This window comes from Mus caroli, chromosome 3 (assembly GCF_900094665.2).
Source record: "Mus caroli chromosome 3, CAROLI_EIJ_v1.1, whole genome shotgun sequence".
Classification (NCBI taxonomy): domain Eukaryota; kingdom Metazoa; phylum Chordata; class Mammalia; order Rodentia; family Muridae; genus Mus; species Mus caroli.
The window spans coordinates 35,349,249-35,372,540 of record NC_034572.1 but is presented as its reverse complement, the minus strand read 5'-3'; the positions used below and the strand labels follow the sequence as shown (position 1 = coordinate 35,372,540).

Genomic DNA, 23,292 nt, shown 5'->3' with positions numbered 1-23,292 from the left:
TAGCCCCTTTACTACAACTTTATTTTCCAACTGAAGCATATGAAAACAAACAGGCCCACAATTTCTTTTTGCTAGAGTTCAGGACCCACAAAACATCCTGGCACATAATTAGAACTCACATGCCTAATCAAAAAGTCTTGGTTTGCTTTGATGATATCGTAATCCCACACACTCAAGATGACTGCTAAAGTCAGAGGAGCACTAATCATGCCAGATTTAAAATATGCTTGATGTTTTGTCTGCCTTGTTCTTCTTTACTTTTCCATTATCAATATATTCTGTTTTCGAGTACATTTGTACTCTGTTTTTTGAGTATATTTGTTAATTTTGGGTTAGCCAAATTACAAATTTTCCTTTTCAACACACAGAATTCTTATGAAATAAAGAATTGAGTTGTATATTGGAAAAAAGTATACACATAGAGAATGTCTACACACTGATGCCAGCTGCTTCAGTATGACTCCACCATTTACTACCTGTGTAATCCAACAACCTGCTTAAGCACCCCACAACCTCAACCTCCTCCTCCTCCTCCCCACCCCCTTTTTTTTTTTTTGGAGATAGAATTTCTCAGTGTAGTAAGTCCTGGCTATCTAGGACTTGCTTTACAGACCAGGCTGGCCTAGAACTCAGAGATCTGGCTGCCTCTGCAGACCTCCCGAGAGCTGGGATTAAAGGCATGGGCCACCATGCCCAGTCCAAGCATCCAGATTTTTCTAATATTCGAATTGAGACAACAGTATTCATAGTTCATAGGTATTAAATGGCCGTGTGAGACCAGTGTGAAACCACCCCCTCACAGTCCTTAAGATTTACTAAGCGCTTTGGTGAATCTAAGCTTCTGGGCTGATGCCATGCCTCAGGGAGTCTGGTGCTGCTATCTCATGCATATGAATGCAGTGTTAACATCAGTGATCAATCTGGGTAATAAGTTATGAGTAGCAGGTAGTGACCAGTAAACCTGACCTCATGGGACAAGTTCAACAAGATGGTCTTGTTTCTCTTGAGTTTTCCGGAACAGACCTGCATCTACTGATATGCTGCAATACAACAGAAGCAATGAAGACATAGGAGAGACTCTAAGTTCCAGTAATCCAAGTCTGCTGGGCTCTGCTCAGATGCGTGACTAGCTACTTAACCGTTTTATCCAAAGGGACACATGGCATATATTACCCTGTCTGAATCTTCAAAACAGTGGGGAATGGAGAGAGTTTTGGGTGTGTATGAAGAATAAAAGGAGATTATGGATGATGATAGATGGAAGATCAACAACAAACCAGGCAAGAAGCAAAATACAGTGTGTCAGTTTAGAGTCAAGGAAGACCACCTTCTCATGTAAGAAACACCAAAATGAGAACACTGGGTTTTGCCACTGAGTTAAACTTAAGCTATGACTTCAGGGAATTCTAAAAGGTGAAAGCCTCGGCTTTTAAATGTCCTGGATCCTCTACTGGCAATTTTTCACTAAAAAGCTGTAAGTTTGGTACGCTCAGTCTCTGAAGTGGTAACACTGCAGCGTTGGAGCTGAGGACTTCTATAGACACCATACATTAGCAGCAGCTGCATTACAACCCCAGTACCTTGTTTCTGTGTGCTTCTATCACTTTCAGGACAAGCTGAATCTTTTTCCCCAAGTCATTTAAAGCTTTTGGTCTCTCTTCATGCTCCACGTACTTCATTTGAATGGGCTGGCCATATTTCTATCAACATAAACATTTAAAAAGAATGGAGTTTTAACAATACATTTATCCCTTACAGGATGATAAACATGTCTTTCCTGTCTTCCCACAAAGAAAAGTGTTAATTAACATGGCCCTTATCCTACTTCAACCTTCCTTTTATCTAAAGTGTTCACTAAGGATTACCCCTTAACTACTTCCCAACCCAAAGACCCAATCAAAATTGTCAGTCCTTTCAAAACATGGTGCTAAACTGTGAAAGACAATAAGGACCATTCTACTACATGGAGAATTCACAAATTTAAAACTTGGGTTTCAAATTCTACTTTATTTTTGAGACAGGGTCTCTATGTGTAGCCCCTGCTGTCTATGTAGTACTAGTAGGCTGGCCTAACACTCATAGAGATCCACCAGCTTCTGCATATCCCCAGAGAGGAGTGAAGATAAAGGCTTGTACTGCCATGCCAAGCAAAAGGAACCAAACTAAGTGCCAATGCTTTGACATCCTAATCTTCACAACACTGCTTCAGTTAATAGTCGCCTACCCCGTGCAGACACCTACTAACCTTTAATTCCTGAAGCCTATCCACATAAACTTGTTTAGGCTGGTCTTCTCCTTCTTCATAAAGCCAATTTTCTGTGTCTTCTAACATTGCAGACAGCTTATTCATGTCCTAAGTTACACATTTAAGAGATACTAATTACAAATGCCTTTCTTAGAAAAAAGTCATTAAGAGATGTTTTTAAGCTCAATACCAGAGTCTTCTGACCTTATTCATAAACATGTTTTCATTAACCTTCTGCAACTTGAAAAATAACTGAGAGTCATCTCCACATAGGTGCAAAAATTGACAATAACAAATTGGATATACTTTTAAACATGATTCACATTAGGACTTTCAAGTGAACATTCAAGTAGCCCTTACAACTTTAGACTTACTTCTGGAGTGATGAACTTTTCGTAGACAGTGCCCAATTTGTCTCTGAAATCATAGACGTATTCTTCAACAGCATTTTTAGCATCATTTCTTTCTTTCTCTAATTTATCCTGCATTATCATCTTCCCCTATTAAAAATGTTTCAGATTGTCAAAACAACACACATTAGAGAACTGCTAGTTAAAACCATGATGCCACTTCATACCTCCTAAGAGAAGCATATTTAAAAAATAAGCCAGAATAGAATTTTTGTGATTGTAGAGAAACTGAAGCCCGGAACACTGGTGACAATAAAACATTCCATATCCATGGGCCACAGGAACAGTGTGAAGGATCTTCAAAAATAATGAAATATAAGCTGGGCATAGTGGTACATACCTTTAATCCCAGCAGCTCAATCTCTGAGTTTGAGGCCAGCATAAGCTACATAGTGAGATGCTGTCTCAATAAATAAATGAATAAAGTAAAAAATATATAAATGAATATAAATTCAAAATTATAATTTCCCTTAAATCTAGCAAGTGTAACCCTGAGAATATACCCAAATGAATGGGAAGCAGACACTTTACAGATATGTGTATCCCAGGGTTTCTTGAGGCATTATTATCACCAAAAGTATAAACTGAAGCATCCACTAACTGATGTACTGATATATATGTGCACATATATATCACAGATTTATGAGGCTTAGAAGAAGTTTCACATATGAGTGAGCCCTGAGATTATGCCGATTAAAACAATCCAGGACAAAAGGACAAGTATTGTCTCATTCAATTTATGTGAGCTGCATCTGCAGACTCTTAGGAGACAGGAAACAGATGAGTGTTCAAGGAGAACTTAAAGAAGGGAGGAGAGGAGAGTTTGGATTTCTTGCTACAGCATCTCCATCTTAGATAGCCCTAAGCTTTGGATATAGTGGTGATGGTTGTGCAATGCTAAACATGATGAATACTAACTTGAAAATATATACATAAAAATGGTCTTAAGATGTTAAATTCTACACATGTAATTTAAAAAGTAACAATATATTCCCAAATCACTGACTTGTATGCTTTGGGTGAATGAATTATATGGTATAGAACTTAAACCCTTGTAATAGCTTTTGAACATATTTATACATGTTCAAACTCCAGCATCCCCATTTACTTGTTGGAGACAGCAGGAAACTCACCTACTCTTAGTTTTCTTACCCTGATATGACTAATTCCACATTTCATGGCTGTAACTCACATAATGTGAGTATCTTCCTCCACACCTGCTGCACTACTCTTGGTCAGGGGTGTATTAACAGCAGTTGTGATGAGCTTGGGAGACTGAGCCCTGATCCAAATATGAAGGTTATTATCTGATTTGAGGCCGCAGACTACACACAGGCCTCAGTTTTCTCATCCATAAGCTACAGCCCTTAACAGAACCTACACATTATGTTTGTTTTGAGGACTTCAGAGATGTAAGGACTGTTATGATCAAAAGCAAGGAAAGAATGCAATTATAATTCTTGAACAAATTTCACTTAAGAGCACTTGGTTTTCTAAACACAAGGATTCCTTTATAAACTATAATTCAGTAGCACAGATTTAAAAAGAGACATTTAAAAATTAATCAAAGTCTCATTTTGCACATAAACCTACTATAACTATCATTTCCTACAGTTCATTCCTTTGGAAAAATTACACTCCAAATATGTAAATCCTGAGTATTATATGAGATTTTTAGGATTTATTATGCACGAATAGAGCCTTGGTAATAGGTATTATGCATTGGTACTTTTAAAAAAGCAAGCCCTGTAAAAGCAAATTTTCATGTAATGATGGGTGTTAAACAGTTGAATGCAACATTCTCCAAACGGTAGAAATTAGGAACATTGCAGAAATTAGGAACCACCATTTCAATATAAATTTAAAGGATAAATATAAGTATAAATATAATCACATTATACAGTTACTACTAAAGAAAGAACTCACTTTCCAAAAGACTGGAACTAACCGTGAAAATAGACAAGAGCAGGTAAATCTGTTAACAATGGCAACAAAGCTTAAATCATTGTTAATCAACACTCTGAACAGTCTTTTAAGTACCACACACTTCCAAAGGGGGCTTGTTAAGCCAGGGGAGATGTTACATGCCTGTGATCTCAGAACTCAGAAAGCAGAGGAAGGAAGAGCTGGAGACTCAAGCCAGTGTGGGCTACACACCTGGTACCTGATACCTTCCCTCAACATTTCCCCAAAACAAGACAATCTCCAAACCAAAACAAGAGCACAAAAGGGGGTGTTCTGATTTTATTACTCCTAAAGTCTACAAAACATAGAGCCAGAGGTGGTGGCACATATTCAGAGTCTTAGCACTTAGGAGGTAGAGGCAAGAGAATCAAGGGTTCACGGCCATCAGATACAAAGTGAGTTTGAGGCTAGCCTAGCTTACTTGAGCCCTGGCTTAAAAAAGGTGGGGGGGAATGTTAAGAATTTGCTTCAGAAGGCTTTTTTCTCTAAAGTAGATACTTTTTCATATAATTAAGATAATAAAAGTATAATATATGGTACCAATACAGCTTATTATTTTGTCAAAAGCAGTTTAATGGCATTTATAATTCCTAACAATTGCAAACTAGATTGCCTAGATATCACAGACAACCTTTGACTCCAATACAGTATCAGAATGCATTTGCTGCTATTCAACAGCAACCTAACTTACATACCTCATTTTCAATGTAACTATTGAGAAGGTCTTGAGTCAGCTGTCTGTACAGGCTACTCTGGATAGGTAGATCAATACTCTTGATTTTCCCTTTTTTAATAGTTTGATTTATGCGATCTTGCTTATCTGAAAGAGGTACCTGTAAAAGAAAATCAAAAGTGAAATTTTCTAAAACTAACAAATATAAATTTTAGAGGTGAAACAAAAAAGCAAAGCCAAACAAACCTATTGCTGTCTTTGGTACTTTATTTAAAGTAGAGACTATATGGGCTGGGAACAAATCTCAGTAGTAAAGTGCTTGCCTGGAACGCACAAACTCTGGGTTTAGTTTCCAGTATCACCCCCATGCTGACACACATACACACACACAAACACACATATTCTAGTAGCCTTTTATACTCAATTTAATGCTAACCCTTTACTACATTTGCAACATGGAATTGGAAATTCAAAGCTGTCATGAACTACTACGCCACATACAGTACTATGGTTATAATTCTTGACAAAGGAAAACAAATATAAGTAAGGCTATGGAGAAAATGGAACCCTACTCCTACACTGTTGGTGATATTATAAACTATACAGTGGTTGTTGTCACTTTTTAAAACAGCTGAGCCACTGAGATTGTTCATTGGACACTTCCTTCTAAGCCTGCCAACCTGAGTATGATCCCCAGGACCCATATGCAAGTTGTCATTTGACCTCTACACAATATGTCTAGCAATTCCATTGATGTGCCCAAGAAAATGAAAATATACACACAGAAAACTGTGTGTTAAAGTAACATTCCCAATTGGAAAACTACATTGTAAATGCTCATCACCAATACATGGATAAATCAGAATGTGGGATGCACCGATCAACGCGGGAATCAAATACCAACACATCTTACCAGGTTTTACATAATTTTAAAACCTGAGGCAGTAATCACGAGGCTATGCTGTCTGGCTGGACTTCGGTCAGGGCAGCAGAGTGTCACGATGAGAGCATGGAGCTGGAGCTGCATGTACCCATGGACTATCTCCCCAGCCTACACTGATCTTGTTCAGACACTTGAATGAGGCTGGGAGGACTAAGCTGTCAGTGGGATCTGGTGCTCTCAGAGCAGCAGACCTGGAATGTGAGTAAGATGTAAGCCCCCTTACTTCCCTGCTTACCACCACCACTGGCTCAGCTGCTCATAGTCAAAGAGTTTTAGCTGAGTGTGGTGGATGGCACATGCCATTAATTCCAACACTCTGCAAGCAGAGGCAGGCAGCGCTCGGTGAGTTCTGTGACATCAGCCTGCCTGGTTTATACAATGATTTTTAGGCTAGCCTGGGCTACATAGTGAGACCTGTCTTTCTATTCCCTAAAGATTTTTTCAGTAGACCAAGCCTTGATTTTTATTACTTAAAAAAAAAAAAAAAAGCTGTATATTTATTTTGCTTTCTGACTCTGTGCTTATGCGATCAATACTTTCCTGCTACTGTATAAGGGAAGCCTGCTTGATCCTGTCATGGACACACTTGGTACACATGGACCCACCACAGGCCCTGCTGACCCACGTCTATGTCTTAGACAATCTCCTAAGGACTTTGGGTCTCCCGGAACGAGTCCCTCAGTCTGCCTGGGCACACACCACATGCAGATTTAGGTGCTTCCCCAGCCTTCTCATTTTGTTAGAGGCTGTATTGTAGGAAAGCCTACAACGGTATGTCAAACGCTGAACCATCCTGAGTGCCTCTAAGCACTGTCCCTGGAAGAGAAAGAATTTTTAAAAAAAAAAAAAAGAAAAAATATGATGTGACCGAAATGCCACACAGAGCATTATACATTTAAACTGTCTTCATTTGGAATTGTTCTGCTTCTCCATTTCTCCAAGAATGTAATTTCTAGTTAAAAAAATTTGATTAAAATACCATTTTCACTGTCAAAAGATAATTTTGCTTTTAAAGTTATGTCTTGTTCTTTTAAAAGCTTTTAAGTAAAACTCTGAAATGTACCTATTTTGGTTGTAGGCTTTCTGTGCTTCTTCTTGGCACAGCAGTTTATTTACTTATTTATTTTGGCACTGCAGTTTAAATTACTACGTATATTGAAAAGCAGGCAGCATACGGCAAACATTTAGTTATTCCATCTGTCTGTCCACCCCATTTCAGCAGGATTTGGGAGGTAGCGTGGGGTCTGAGACCCAACCACTTGTGAGCTGAGGAGGGAGCACCACAAGTGTGTGACAGGCCTGTGCTACACACGGGAGACCTTGTGTAAATCACACACAGCCAAACAAGCAGAGACGAAATGCAATCCTGACAAAGCTCCATATCCGCAAGCACACCATTAGGAAAGCAAACCTTTGCTTTGGCCCCGGTGTGGTCGATCTCTTCTTCTGGGGTATGCTCAGCATGACATTTCTGATGACCTCCTTCTTCTTGGTCAACCTGCATTTTGTCCTGGCAAGAAAAGATATTAATGGATGGTACACAGTCTCCCTTTTCCGGCAGAAAGCACAGTCCTACTCCTGGGGTGAGATGTGTGCATACACTGAAGCAGTTCACTTTCAAGTGACAACAGCAACAAACAGATTAATAACTATAAATGAAAAGATCAGTTGGAAGCTATGTAAACAGACCTTCTCATTCATCCTTTTTGGTCAAGATTTGCAAAAAATATAGATAACTATTATCAAATTCATAAATCAGTATTCTCAAACTTAAGTTTTAAAAAAAGAGAGTATTCAACTTCACCTAAAAATGTTATGGACAGTGTTTAAAATGCTAAATAGAAACATGATGAAAAAGATGAGACTCATAACCACACAACTCAGTTATGTACTTTTAAATTTATTTTTTATTGAAAATAAATTTTTCATACAATATATTCTGATCATAGTTTCTCCTCCCTCATCTCCTCCCTACCTTCTAACTTCATGGCTTCGATCTCTCTGTTACATATTTTCAAATGTAGTAAAATACTGAAGTTAATCAAAGCTTAAATGTCTGTGAAGCATTGGGATATAAAAACTCATAAGCCCCCAAATAAGCTGTTCATTTGGCAAACAATCTTAAACAACACATATATTTTTGTAATCTTTCTAATCACATTTACAACCATCTTCTTGAAAGAAGTTTAGAATATAGGAACCACTGTAATTCTTGCTACATCTCAGAACCCTAGAGGCAACACAGGTACCCCAAACTACAGGGGTCACCATAGCTGCCAAAACCCTAGCAGAGAAACCCTGCTGGGTCTGAAGACTCTCACTGGTCACTAGAACTACAGGCCATCTAGGAAACCACAAAACCAGAGAGGAATAAGAAACCAAGGGGGAGACATCCAAAAATCATCCATCCAACAAAGATAAACTCAGAAATTGACACAAAAACCCAGATGACTAGAGGCCAAGGCAAGAACACAATCAATAAAAGCCAGGGCAATATGGTGCCAGCACAGCTCAGCTATCCCACAACTGTTAAGCCCTGGATTTCATAACTCACCTGAAGCACAAGAAAATGACCTTAAAACCAATCTTAGGAAGATGATAGAGGCCCTTAAAAAGGAAATGAATGCATTTTTTTTTAAGAAATCCAGGAAAATACAAGAAGGTGAAGGAAATAAATAGAATAGTTCAAGTGCCAAAAAATAGAAATAGAAGCAATAAAGAAAACACTGAGGGAATCCTTGAGATAGAAAATCTAGGTAATTGAACAGGAACTAGACACACAAGCATCACAAACAGAATATAAGACATGGAAAGGAGAATCTCAGGTGCAGAGTATGCATACAATAGAAGAAATTGACTCACTGGTCAAAGACCATGTTAAATCTAAACATTTCCTTACATGAAACATATGAAAAGGCCAAACTTAAGAGTAATAGAAAGAGAAGAAGATTCACAGGTATAACGCCCAGAAAATATTTTTTTAACAAAATCATAAAAGAAAAAAGGTCGTTATTTTCCTACCCTAAAGAAAGAGATGCCTATAAAGGTAAAAAGAACATACAGAACACCAAATCAATCAAAATAAGTCTTCTCACCATATAACCAAAACAGAACAAAGAAAGAAAACTAAAAGCTGCAAGGGAAAGAGGCCAAGGAACATAAGAAGCAGCTCTGTTAGCAGAGCTGGCACTCAACTTCTCAACAGAGACTCTACAAGCCAGAGGAGCTTGGACCTTGCAAACTCAGACAACAGATGCCAGTACAGACTATTACACCAAGCAAAACCTTCAATAATCATAGGTGGAAAAACAAACTACTCCATGACAAAATCAAATTTAAACAATATCTAGCTCCAAATCCAGCCCTCCAAGTACTAGAAGAAAAAAAATCCAACCCAAAGATGTTAAGTACACCCAAGGAAACACAGGAAATAAGCAATTTCACACCACCAAAACCAAGAACGGAAACTTATACATATGTGACCACCACCACCACCACCACCACCAATGACAACAAAATAACAGGAATTAATAATCATTGGTCATTAATATCTGTATCTGTTAATATCAATGGATCCAATTCCCCAATAAAAAGACACAGAATAATAGAATGAATACAGAAAACAAGATCCATCCTTCTGCTCCATATATGAAACACACCTCTGAAGTGTAAACTTAAGGGTCTTTGCAAAGTCAGTTGTGTTGGATGGTGTTTTGCTGGGACAAACACATGAAGGAATGTTTTGCTGAAGTGGACACAGGTGAAAAGCTAAGGCAGACTCATGAATGAACATTTGGCTGAAGCATTCTTTCTTAGGGACACTCATGTATTGGTCCATACTGCATCTCCATTTATCTGGGCTCCATACAGAGAGAAATGCACCAAAAAAAAAAAAAAAAAGAAAAAGAAAAGAAAAAAAAGAAAAAGAAATCACCTTCTGGTGGTGTGCTGCAGCTTTTTGCTGCTTCTGTGGACTCAGGCTGATTGGCAGAGTGATATCAGCTGAGACAGATGCATGTGCTGAGGCAAGACCTGTGGAGGGCATGTGATGTTTGGAGGGAGTATAAAAAGGATGCAAAGGACAGTGAGGGAAACTTGCTTGGTTTGCATGACTAAACCCTTGTTGGTGTGGACTCTTCACTGATCTTTGCTTTGCTGAGAGAGGCATAGGTGAGAACTTCTGCCATCCCTCTTGGTTGCTTCTGCTAGCTCATGCCGATTCGGATGTGGCCTGACTATTCCTGCTAGGTTGTGCCACTGCTGCTGCTATCCTGACACGACTGAACTGGACTGCTGGCAAATCCATAAAGTGTTTGTGAGTGGATCAATCCACCACTGCTGACCTGTAAACTGAACTGATTTCCTGACAATGCAGATGGGATCTGCTCCAAGGAAACATTTCTAAATAGGTCCATTTCCCCCATATCCTTTCTTTTCCACTACCTCTGGTGGGTGGCAATCTAGAAGGGAGGTTAAAGTATTTAACAACCATCATTAAAAGTAGGCTTTGAGAAAATTAGAGTTACACACTTCAACATCAAAGATAAACATTAACTCAGAGTAAAGGGTTGGAAAATTTTTTCCTAGCAAATGGACCCAAGAAGCAAGCTGGTCCAGCCATTCTAATATCTAAGAAAATAGATTCCCAACCAAAATTAATACGAAGAGATGAGGAAGGACACTTCATACTCATCAATGGAAAAAATCCACTAAGATGATGTCTTATTCTGAACATCTATGCACTAAATGCAAGGGCACCCACATTTGTAAAAGAAATATTACCAAAACGTAATCACATATCAAACCCCATACATTAATAGTGTGAGACATCAACACTCTGCTCTCACCTATGGACAGATCATCAAGCTGAAACTAAACAAAGAAATAATAAAAGAGATGTTAGGAATCAAATGGACCTAACAGATATCTATAGAAAATTTCATCCAAACACAAAAGAATAGACCTCCTTCTCAGCACCTCATGGTACAGTCTCAAAAAAACTGACCACATACTTTGGTCACAATACAAGTTTTGGACAGATGTAAGAAAATTGAAATTTATTTTACCAGACCACCACAGATTAAAGCTGGATTTCAACAACAACAGAAACAATAGAAAGCCTACAAAACTCAAGGAAACAGAACAACTCTCTAGTAAATGACCACTGGGATCAAGAAAGAAATAAATTAAAAGACTTCCTAGAATTCAATGAAAATGAATGTGCAACATACCCAAACTCATGGGACACAATGAAAGCAGTGCTAAGAGGAATGTTCATAGCACTAAGTGCCTTCATAAAGAAATTAAAGAGATTTTATACTAGCAACTCAACAGCACACCTGAAAGCTCTAGAACAAAAAGGAACAAGCACACTCAAGAGAAGACAGCAGGGAACAGCCAAACTCAGGGCTGAAATCTGTAAAATAGAGACAAAGAGACCAATACAAAGAATCAATGAAACAAAGAGTTGGTTCTTTGAGAAAATCAGCAGGATACAGACCTTTAGCCAAATTAACCAAAAGGCAGAGAGACAGTACCCAAATTAACAAAATTAGAAATGAAAAGGGAGAAATAACAACAGGCATTGGGGAAATTCAAAGAATTTCTAGGTCTTACTTCAAAAGCTTGTACTCTACAAAATTGTAAAATCTAAATGAAATGAATGATTTTTCTAGAGAGATACCACTTACCAAAGTTAAATCAAGAACAGATAAATAATTTAAATAGATATATAATACCTAAAACATTAGAAGCTGTCATTAAAATCTTCCAACTAAAAATTGCCCAGGGCCAGATGGTTTTAGGGCAGAATTCTACCAGGCTTTCAAAAAGGTAATAGCAATACTCCTTAAATTATTCCACAAAATACAAACAGAAAGAACATTGCCAAATTCATTTTATGAAGTCATAGTTACCCTGATACCAAAACCAGACAAAGACTAAACCTATCTGACAAGAACTTCAAGTCTTTGAAGAAAGAAATTGAAGAAGATAACAGAAGATGGAAAAATCTCCCATGCTCATAGATTGGTAGGATTAACATAGTAAAAATTGTCATCTTACCAAAAGCAATCTACAGATTCAGTGCAATCCCCATCAAAATTCCAACACAATTCTTTACAGACCTTGAAAGAATAATATCCAACTAACTTCATATGGAAAAACCAGAGGCCCAGGCTCCCTAAAACATTCCAGTATAATAAAAGAACTTCTGGAGATACCAACCACCATCCCTGATTTCAAGCTTTACCACAGAGCTATAGAAATACAAATCACATAGTATTGGCATCAAAACAGAGGTTGATAAATGCAATCAAGTCGAAGACCATGACATAATTCTACATAGTTAAAGAATGACACATGATAAAGAAGTCATAAAGACACATACACATACAAAATCATCCTCAACAAATGGTGCTGGTCTAACTAGATGCAGGTTTTTAAGAATACAAATAGACCCATATCTATCACCCTGTACAAAACTCAAGTTCAATTGGGTCTAAGACCTCAACATAAAACCAGATACACTGGATCTGGTTAAAAAAAAAAAAAGAGTGGGGAATAGTCTTGCATTGGTGTTCAAGGGAGACACTTGGAAGAGATGGAGAAAAATTGCACTTGAGATATACTATATGAGAGAAGAATACATTTTTAAAAATTACTAGAAGAAATACCATGGACCATAATTCAAGCATGTTTAAGATAATAGTACAACTTTTATCAATCAAGAAAAAAAGACAAATATGGTTCTTGTTAAGTGAAACATGCAACTTCCCAAAAGGGGAAAGTTGTCTTATAATAAGATAACCCCTCCTCCATTTGAAATGGGCTCTTCCTAATGTACCTCAGGCTCCTGAGTAGCTGGTACTCTGGAGGCCTTCCCTAATTATTTTAAGGGTATGGATGTTTTCCTGCATGTGTATCACTTGTGTGTCTGGTACCCAAGCAGGCCAGAAAAGGGTGTGAAATCTGGAACTGGAGTACAGGCAGGTGGGAGCTGCTGTGTGTGTGCTGGGAAGAAAGCCTGGGACTTCTGGAGGAGCAGCAGGGCTCACCCACTGAGCCATCTCTCCAGCTCCCACAAAAACTTTTTTTTAAGTGAAACTCTTCCTCTGTAGCCATGCTGACTTGAAACTTTCTGTACATTTTCTCTTCCTGAGTGTCAGAATTATAAGCATAAACTACCCATTCTCTCCCCGTTCTCTCCCTCTCCCCTTTCTCTTTCTGTGTGTGTGTGTGTGTGTGTGGTGTTTGTGCAAATGCACACTCAAAGAGGCAGAGTTAAAAGGCCAGCCTGATTGACAGAGTGGGTGCCAGGTCAGCCAGGGCTACACAGTGCAACCTGTTTTGAAAACAAAAACAAAAACAAAGCCCCCCAAAACCAAAAATACCTTACAAATGCAATTGACACTAACATACAAATTGTGCACATAAAAAGGTAAACATTTTCTTCAAGTGAGTAAATCAGGCTCTCCCTGAGCTGTCCACAGACGCAAAGGTGCACATCTGCAATCCCAGCATTCTAAATATGGAAGCAGGAGGATCAGGAGCTCATTTGGCCTTAACCACACAGAGGCTTGAGATCAGCGTGGGCAGCATGAGACCCTATCTCTACAGTTCCCTATAGTACTACTCCTTCCTCTGCAGAATCAGCAGTAAATTCATTACCTCATAAATCTGCCTTTGAATGTCACCAGATATATAGCATATCCCTTTGTTCAACGGCCACACATACCCTATAACTAAACACTGAAAAAAATGTAAGAAGCATGTCTTTAATCCCAGAATGCCAGGAGGCAGAGGCAGGTGGATACCTATGAGTTTGAGGCCACCTGGTCTATATAGTGAGACCCTGTCTAAAAAGAACATCAGTTGTTTTATCTAGTTATAAATAAAATGCACATTTTAAAGAATTTAAGCAACAGATTTTAAACTCACATGTTCCATGTAAGTTATTAAAGATGCCTTGCCCCCTCAGAAATGCATTACAATATAGACAGTGCAGACTATATTTAAACTAAAAGTCTTCCTTAGTATGGTATAAAGATGAGGCTCTACAGAAGAAACCCCAAGGCTAACCCTTGGGAATTAAGGTACTCACTACGGAGGTGCTGTCAATATCTCTGGTGAGAGGACCCTGAGACATGGTTTCTACCTACCACATCCTCTTTGCCTTCACTCTTAGGAGCTTCAGTTTCCATAGTGGCATCGTTATGATCTCCTTCCAGATTCTGCTTCTCAATTACTGACGCACTGGCCACACTGAAGATTCCATGGATATTAATACGAACTTTAACTTTTACTTTAGAACTGTCACCATCAGACTGTGGGAAAACATTCTGAATAGTGAAGTTTCCTTAAGGAAAAAAAAGCTTTGATTAGTGTATGAACCTTGGATTATATTCATTAAAGGCTTTAGTAACTTAGTCATCATCTTTCAGACATATGCAAAAAATACGACTCAAAAAATATGATTCAGTTCTAGATGACTGCCATGGGACAATTGTTTTGCTCAGATTATCCTATTTCAGCATTTACAAGCTGCTGTTAAGACTTACACATTAAATAATTTGCTAGGAAAATGTGACTTTGATATTATTTATATATTTATCATGTGCTTATACACAGATATAAATGCCACTATCAAGTGTGGAGGGCAAAGGACAACTTTCAGGAGTCGATTGTCTTTTTCTACCAAGGCAGTCATCTGGGGGATCGAACTCAGGTCTTCAGGCTTGGTGGCAACTGCATTAATCGTACATCTTGCCAGACAAAGAACTGGGATTTTAAACTAGGGAAAATTTGATATAAAAGCTATTAAATGACTTTGAGTAACTTATTATTAAAAGCCTAAACAATAAAGTCTAATTTCTGAATTTGAAAACCATACAATACACATATACACAATTTTGCTATGATCTCTATAAATAAAAACTGTTATCATAGTTCATGAATAAAGTTCTTCTGAACTTATTAAAAACAAAATTGATACCAAAATTAGCGATATCAAGTAAAGAGAGACTAACAAGCCAAAAGTAAGATAGGCCAGTAAACAAGTTTGGCTTGTATTTTTACAGGTTGGGTTGTACCCTCAATACTCATTCTAATTGTGCCTCACAAAGTATCTCAAACGGTGATGGGATTCAGTGAGAGCAGATAGTAGATGGGTTTCTGGGTTTTCTCTTTGATTGTTTTTAAGAGGATGTTAAATTGAAGATTGGTTTCCTTTTTTTTTTTTCATTTTCCACCATTTACTCTTGTTATCAAAAATAGTTCAACTCTTCTTGCAAAACAAAAACAAAATCATACATACTGGACACATACATCACATTTTTCTTCCTATGGCATTAGCCTACTCCCACCCCACCCAAAGAAACCAAAAAAAATTTTTTGAAGATGAAGATTGGTTTCCTTATCAGAAGGAGATATTTAGGAAAGAAAGAGAAGCAAGTGACAAGATAGAATACCATGTGACAATGGCCATCTATAGAGCAAGTGGAGGGATCTGGAATGGATTCCTCCTTTGGAGCCATTATAGGAAACACACTTCCTATAGAGTTCAGAACTCTAGCTCCCAGTGATGACAATAAACTGCTGCTGCAGAAGCCATCTAGCTGTAGACCTGTAGCAGCCATCAAAACCAGGATAACCTGCATTAACTTCAAATGCATTGGTAATGTGCTCTCTCTCATTTTCAGTCTATCAATACAGAAATAAATTAAAATTTTCTTTTAAATATTACAAAATATTTTATATTGCATCATTTAAAAATAAACATAAAATGGACATCAAAATTCCCTATTTGCTCTTTCATATCACCCCATGATACAGTTTCAGAACCAAAGTCATGTTAATAATACAATACAATTTGACTAAAAGTGTTTTTCATTAAACAACCTTAACCAATTTTTCAGGCCAATTAGAGCACTTAGAATACATAGTCAATGAGAATAGAAGGAGGACTGCTTGGGAAGAGGACGAGAAATGGTAGAAAGAGAGCATGAACAGATGATAGGGGGAGTATGACCAAAGCACCCTGCACGCACACATGCGCATGCAAGCACACATACACATACACACACATACATATACATACATACACACAAACACACTCACATACACACACGTACACACACGTACACACACATACAGGCACACATACACACACATACACACACACACACATTCACACACACACACATTCACACACACATACACACACAAACCTGAATTAAAATGTCATATCAAATCCCATCATCTTGTACAATGAATGTACACTAACAAAAATATAGACGTCAAAACAAATAAGGACAATCTAAACATGCTATTTTTCTAGAAATAAACTAAGCATGAAAAAGTTCATAGTTATAAAAAAAGTACAGATTTCTTTAAAATACAAGACTAATTTAACTGAAATGTTGTTTTGCTTACTTTATTCTATATATGGTTTATTAAAGGTTAAACACTAGCTTTTGTTGTTGTCTTACCAATTCTTGGATCAGGATAAGGCACTTCATGCAAATTAGTATAAAATGCTTCTAGTTCAAATGGTTCCTTCTTGTGGAAAGTTATGACCTTTGAGAATGGGGCCGGGTGGTTCTTAGAGAAGACTTCACATTCCCTACAGCACAGTGGGAAAGACTCACTTAATGAACAGGTTGACTGGGAACCCAATGTCAGAACACACTACACCCTTAGTTCATGAGCAGCAATTGCAAAAAATGAACAAATGTAAGGAAAAACAGCTATGGATTTTTCTATTTTCAACAAGTTTACAGTTTAAGGCTTTCTGAATGTCTAACATAACTGATCACTGCACACTAAGAGAAAAATTAAATTACCAGGTAATATGCATATTGTGAGATCGGCCCTGCCTTATGACCTCTCAAATACTTTCCATATGCAGCCCTTTGAATTATAGCCACCATTACATACATTTACTGGGAAATAAATGTAAATTTACAAAAGGGTACAGATATAAGACAGGACAGAGTAGCTGTGTGTCAGTCACCCAGCCCTGCTTGCTACTGCCCTTTACCCCATTTGTCTTGTCATTTGCATGCACACACTCTATCTGCGCATTCTTTACTAAGCAAACTGAACGTGATACAATGTTACTATTTCTAATACATCAGTGTGCACTTCCTAAAGGGAAAGTGTCTGAATGATCCAAATGTTCAGCTTATGCCTGTTCATAGTCTTTCCCTCCCTGTAGACAGGAAAGTTTAAATGTGCAGTGATCTCTATTACTTAGAGAATGTAACAGGAATGTTTATGGCTATTGATTATGGCTATTGACTAGGTAACATCATTGTGTTACCTTAGTCACACGCACAAACTTTCCTTCCTAGTGTCAGATGCCTACTAATAGTTTCTTCCTTCCATTTACTATATTCACCGCCACACATGCTTTCTAGTTTACTTCTCTTATATTTGGCAGTGCTTTCTTACTTATACATTTAACTGAAATTGAACGATACAGAACAGTCCTTGGCTTAATCTGAGATATCTATATGCTCTGCAATGCATTCATACAGAATTGTGTCTTAGTTAGGGTTTCTATTGCTGCAGTAAATCACTATGGCCAAAAAGCAAGTTGAAGAAGAAACTATTTATTCAGCTTACACTGCAACATCGCAGTTTATCATTAAAGGATGGCAGGACCTTCCAAATGCTGCAACCTTTTAATACGTTCCTCATGTTGTGGTAACCCCAATCATAAAACTACTTTCATTGGGACTTCATAACTGTAATTTTGCTACTGTTATTAATCATAATGTAAATATTTATTTTTCTGATACTTTTAGGTGGCTCCTGTGGAAGGGCCATCTGGCCACCCTTACCAGCAGGTGGAGAATCACTGCACTACAGGTTGGAAAACACACATGCTTTATGAACAACTGCCCATGAGCACAGAGCAAATGCCATAGACTGATAAAGTGCTGTTCATTGAAATCAGAAATTGGTAACCATTGAATAGTTAACCTTACCAGCAGGTTGAGAATCACTGCCCTACAGGTTGGCCACAGCCTGATCTTAGGGAGGCATGTTTTTCAATGGAGGTTAATGTGGTGAATATGCTGATCATGGTTTGCAAATGTATTATTTCTTATAGTCTCTTTTCTCTAATACTATTTTAGTATGTATAACAGAATGTTAAGAAGCATAAATTCCTCTAATTTAGAAAAAGCAGATTTGTTTGGCTAAAGATTTATGATAAAATATAATGAAAAAATTAAAAATAACCTACCCAGTCCCTTCTTCAAAAGAAGTCTTCCACCTTAATGTGACTGAGTAGGGAACAAGGTCAGTTATGGAAAATTCACGTACTTTAAATGCTGGTGAGAGAATCGCACACTGAAAGTAAGAAATGCACTGAAATGAGCAAGTACAATTCAGATTCTAGGGAAACCATAATTAAATTGATTAGAAATATCTTTATAGTAAAAATTAAGATTTTAAATTTTGCTACATTTTGACAATGACAAATGAAACTTTAAATGGACCCAAGTATTTCATGTGATTTTACAAAAACTAATCTAAAAACAGCTTTAAATTTCCAAGGAACTACTAATGGACATGATCTCAAGAATTCAGTTTTCATAACATAAACATATTAACCTATGACACTTTAAAAATATAAGCAGAATCAGGCATGATGGTGCATGCCATTAATCCTAGCATTTCAAAAGACAAAGGCAAGTATATATATATATACACATACACACACATACACAATCACACACACAGTGTTGTGTGTGGTGGGGGAAGGGAGAGAGGGAGAGATACAGATTGTCAGAGACAGACAGACTTGCCAAGAATAACTTCAATTTACTTTTAGCCTACTGAGAGGGTGACTAGGATAGATAACAGCTTCTTTAGAGTTGTCACAAACTCTGTCCAAACTACACATGCAGCAGCCCTCACCTGCAACGCACATCCTCGGGCGACGGCTTCATCAGCATTCAGGGTGGTACTGATGTCTTTCAGAAAGAACCTAGTCACCTGCTCCTTGACTGCCGGAATCCGTGTGGCCCCTCCCACAATTTCTATGCTGTTTATGTCTTCACGTTGTAAGTCTGGAAGTAAAATGTTTTTCCGTGAAGGAATAAGAAGTGCTAAAGAACTTGTGCACACTAGTTTATTCAAATAAAAGTAATTATCAAACAGGCAAATGGTAGCATTGTGTGACACCACTGAGTGTGGTCCAGATGGCAGTGACAACAGAGAGAGGACAATCCTCTACGGAGCTCTAAAGCTCTCCAGAGCTTCTCACCTTCCTAACTTTCACATTTTGTCCTTATTAAAGCTATTTTAAAGTTATCTTCAAGATAGCAATTATTTTCTTATTTCTGGTTTAATCTCCTACCAAAATCTTTTTTTTTAAAGATTTTATTTTATTTTATGTATATGAGTACACTGTACTCATCAGACACACCAGAAGAGAGCATCAGATCCCATCAGAGATGGTTGTGAGCCACCATGTGTTTGCTGGGATTTAAACTCAGGACCTCTGGAAGACCAGTCAGTGCTCTTAACCTGAGCCATCTGTCCAGCCCTTCCTACCAAAATATTAGGAAATTACATAAAACACCCCAAAACAGTTGGAAGATTTATGATGTAAACAATATAACAAGCAAGGAAAAATGCTCAGAAAGCTAAACTTTGTGTCCTGTTCTATGAATGAATGAGTTGTAATATCTTTCCAAAGTGAAAAATACAAAACAAAGCAAAACAAAACAAAAAGAAAGTAGTCATTTCCACTTACTAGCTTGATCCATTACTGATTTTAAAGGTGGTTCAACCCTGGCCAAGAGGGAAGCACACAACTGCTCAAATTGAGCCCTGGGAGAAGATGAAAGAAACATCATTACTTTGGAGAAGGAAAGCCGAGAATACCCTCTAAAGCAACCAGAACTTGGGGAAACCCCTAACATGACCCAAACAGAAAATCAGCAAGCACTCTTCCAACTGAAAGCACATGACGGTACCTGTTCATCTTACTAGAAACATCAAGGTCATTCATGAAACACTCGATGTTTAGGGGAAGATCTGACGCATTTGCACTCATCAGCTTCTTTAGTTTTTCACACTCCTGATACAGTCGCAACAAGGCCCGAGAGTTCTCTTTGACATTTATCTTATATTTGGTCTTGAATTCATCACAGAAGTAGTCTACTAAAGCCTCATCAAAGTTCCTACCACCCAAATATGGGTCAAAGGTAGTAGCCAACACCTGTTTAAATGAAAGAAATAGCTAAGTTTTCTGAAGTACAGTGTCTCTTCATTATTTTTCTATTGCCATGACAAAACACCATGACCAAGGCACCATCTAATACAACTTTAATTTGGGGCTTGCTGTGTCAGAGGGTGAGTCCATGGCCATCATGGCAGGAAACATGGCAGCAGGCTTGCAGGTAGAGTGCTGCAGAACAAGCTAGGGACTTATGTTGAGACACAACCACAAGGCTGAGAGAGCTAACTAACGCACCTCGTCCAAGGCCACACCACCTTAGCCTACCCAAACAGTTCCACCAACTGAGAATCATGGATTTAAAGATAGGAGACTTTGGGAGCTACTCTCATTCAAACTATCACACTCCATTTCCTGGTTCTTATAGGCTTATAGCCATATCATAATGCAAAATGCATTTAATCAAACATCAAAATTCCCATTGTTTTTTTACATAGTTTAAAAGTCTGAAGTCTCTTCAGAGATTCAAGGCAATCTCTTTATTGTAACCTCCTGTAAAATGAAAATAAAATAGCAAATTAAATAATTCTAGCAAACAGTGGGACAAAATATATTATTACCATTACAAAAGGGAGACATAGTGAGAATATATTGGACAAAAGCAAGATCAAAACACACCAGGGCAATCACCAAATCCTGTTATTGTGTCAAAGCGCATAGATGACTCCTCCCCACCCCCCGCCCCGTTCAGCTTTCCTGTATACAACATACTTCTCTTTCTTAGGCTGATCCGACTCTGCATGAAGCTCTCACCAGCGGATAGATATCCCATAGCTCTGGCATCTTCACTATCTTGGGGTCTCTAGAGCAATCCAGGCTTTACTTGCACAGCTTCATGCAGTGACCATCAGGGACTCTATGGAGGGACTCCCTTGCTATATTCCTGGCCTCAGTGGTTTTCTTCCACTGTGAAGGATCCTTTCTCCCATGCATCCTTCATGACTCTGTTTATTTTCCTTTCTTTTTGAGAGAGGGTCTTTCCATATAGACTTAGCTGTTCTAGAGATCCTATGTAGACCAGGCTGGCCTGGAACTCATAGAGATCCATCTGGCTCTGCTTCAATTTATGCTAGAATTAAAGATGTGGCTCCCTTCATTAACTCTAAAGCCAGAACCACAGGTACTAAATTCATCTGTTTGCTTGGGGTGGAGCATGGCCCTGCCCTCTTCTTGAATTAAATTTGAATAAGTTTTCCTTAGTAGTTGCTTTTTAGGCAGAGAAAATTAAAATTCCTTTGGTCCTTTCCTTTCACAACCTGCAGAATTAGATGGGTGGCACCTTGCTCAGAGGGCACCACTACCTTTGTTTCATTTCTGATCAGACATGTCCTGGATCATTTTATCTCTTCAGCACAACCCTGGGCTCTGACATGAAAATTTCCTGGTACTCTTCCCTTCAAACTATTCATTTTGTATATCTTATCCCCCAATTGCTCTTTTTCATTGTAGACCTGCATAAGAGTAATTACTAGTAAGGAGCAGAGTCAATATTAGGCTGTTTTGAAATCTCCTCCACCAATTAAATTGGTCTAATACTCTTCAATTTAGCCTCCAGAAGATTCTTAGAACAAGGACAAAAACATCCATGTTCTTTGCCAAAATATCTTAAGAATGATCTCTAGCCAACTTGCTAAAATTGTTTCCGCTGGAACTTCCTGGGATGGTCTCCATAGTCTACATAGCACAGCTGTCTTCCGAGTTCCCATGCTTACAGGATTCAACTGCATTTCTAGTTCAAAGTCCCAAAGTCTACATTCCTCGAAAATAAACATGATCAGGCTTGTCACAGCGACAGTTCACATCAGGAGCTGCCACAGGAGAAGCTAAAAACTAGCAGGTCATCTTCCTGAGATGTTCCTCCATGGATTAAAAAATCTACGACAGATCTCCAGTAGGCAAGGCCCAGGAGAGATTCATTTTATTATAGATTCCTGCTATTAATATGCTTTCCCTGTTATTATGAAACATATATAACAATCACTAGGTATTAGCATATTGTTTTGAGCAGATCTCTGCAGAACAACGGAAGGTGTACTGTCTTGTAGTGATGCTATATACACAGATAGATGAGTTCTTAATCCTTAATGATGATCCTATAAAATTCCTAAATTTACAGTCCTTATTAAGCTCTTTTTATAACACTGCTATTAAATCCTTTGTGACAGACAAAACTGCAATGAGAACTCTGCCAGTCTTCAGTGTCATGAGTTGATTCATTCTGAGATAGTAAGCAGGCATTAGGAGGCATTTTAAGAGGTTGTAAAACTATTAACCAAAGGTTGTAAAAAAGAGAACTATAATTTATTATAGGTGCTAGGACAGAAGATAAAATATTGACTGGGTTTATCTATATAAAACTTCACTAATACCTTGGTGACATAAGTTAAGGTTTTTAATTCTCCATGAACTTGCAAAGCTGGTGACAGGTGATGAATATTTAGCCAGATAATTAATTACTCCTAATGGATACACGTGTAAACATTCTCTGGTGTAAACTTCTTATTTGACTTATGATTTGGATTTATGTGTAAACTTGTGAACTTATTACCATGTAATCATGTATTCAGAAAGATGTCTAAGTTCTGAGGACACAGCGGAGACGGGAACTGAGCTGAGGACATCTTTAGACAGAATTGAACTAAGGAGAATTTTTTAGACAGAACTCGAGAGAACTTTTTAGTCAGAACTGAACTCAAGAAGAACTTAAAAGCAAAGGCACAGCATTAGGAGCGATGGCACTGAGAGTAAGAACTTAGAAGCAAAGGCACAGCATTAGGAGCGATGGCACTGAGAGTAAGAACT

General features: G+C 38.0%; 1 protein-coding gene across 1 annotated transcript in view; it reads right to left on the bottom strand.

Moving 5' to 3' along the window:
* The window catches only part of Hspa4l (heat shock protein family A (Hsp70) member 4 like), a 49,958-nt gene that overhangs the window by 5,493 nt on the left and 21,173 nt on the right, over positions 1-23,292 (bottom strand). Inside the window, exons 8-18 of the mRNA XM_021157433.2 lie at positions 20,228-20,472; positions 20,005-20,081; positions 19,164-19,315; positions 18,487-18,593; positions 16,724-16,857; positions 14,396-14,592; positions 7,648-7,746; positions 5,316-5,453; positions 2,620-2,745; positions 2,246-2,353; positions 1,581-1,700 (exon numbers count right to left, since the gene is read on the bottom strand). Of these exons, the coding sequence (XP_021013092.2) occupies positions 1,581-1,700; positions 2,246-2,353; positions 2,620-2,745; positions 5,316-5,453; positions 7,648-7,746; positions 14,396-14,592; positions 16,724-16,857; positions 18,487-18,593; positions 19,164-19,315; positions 20,005-20,081; positions 20,228-20,472 (1,503 nt within the window). The remainder of the gene's footprint in view (positions 1-1,580; positions 1,701-2,245; positions 2,354-2,619; positions 2,746-5,315; positions 5,454-7,647; positions 7,747-14,395; positions 14,593-16,723; positions 16,858-18,486; positions 18,594-19,163; positions 19,316-20,004; positions 20,082-20,227; positions 20,473-23,292) is intronic.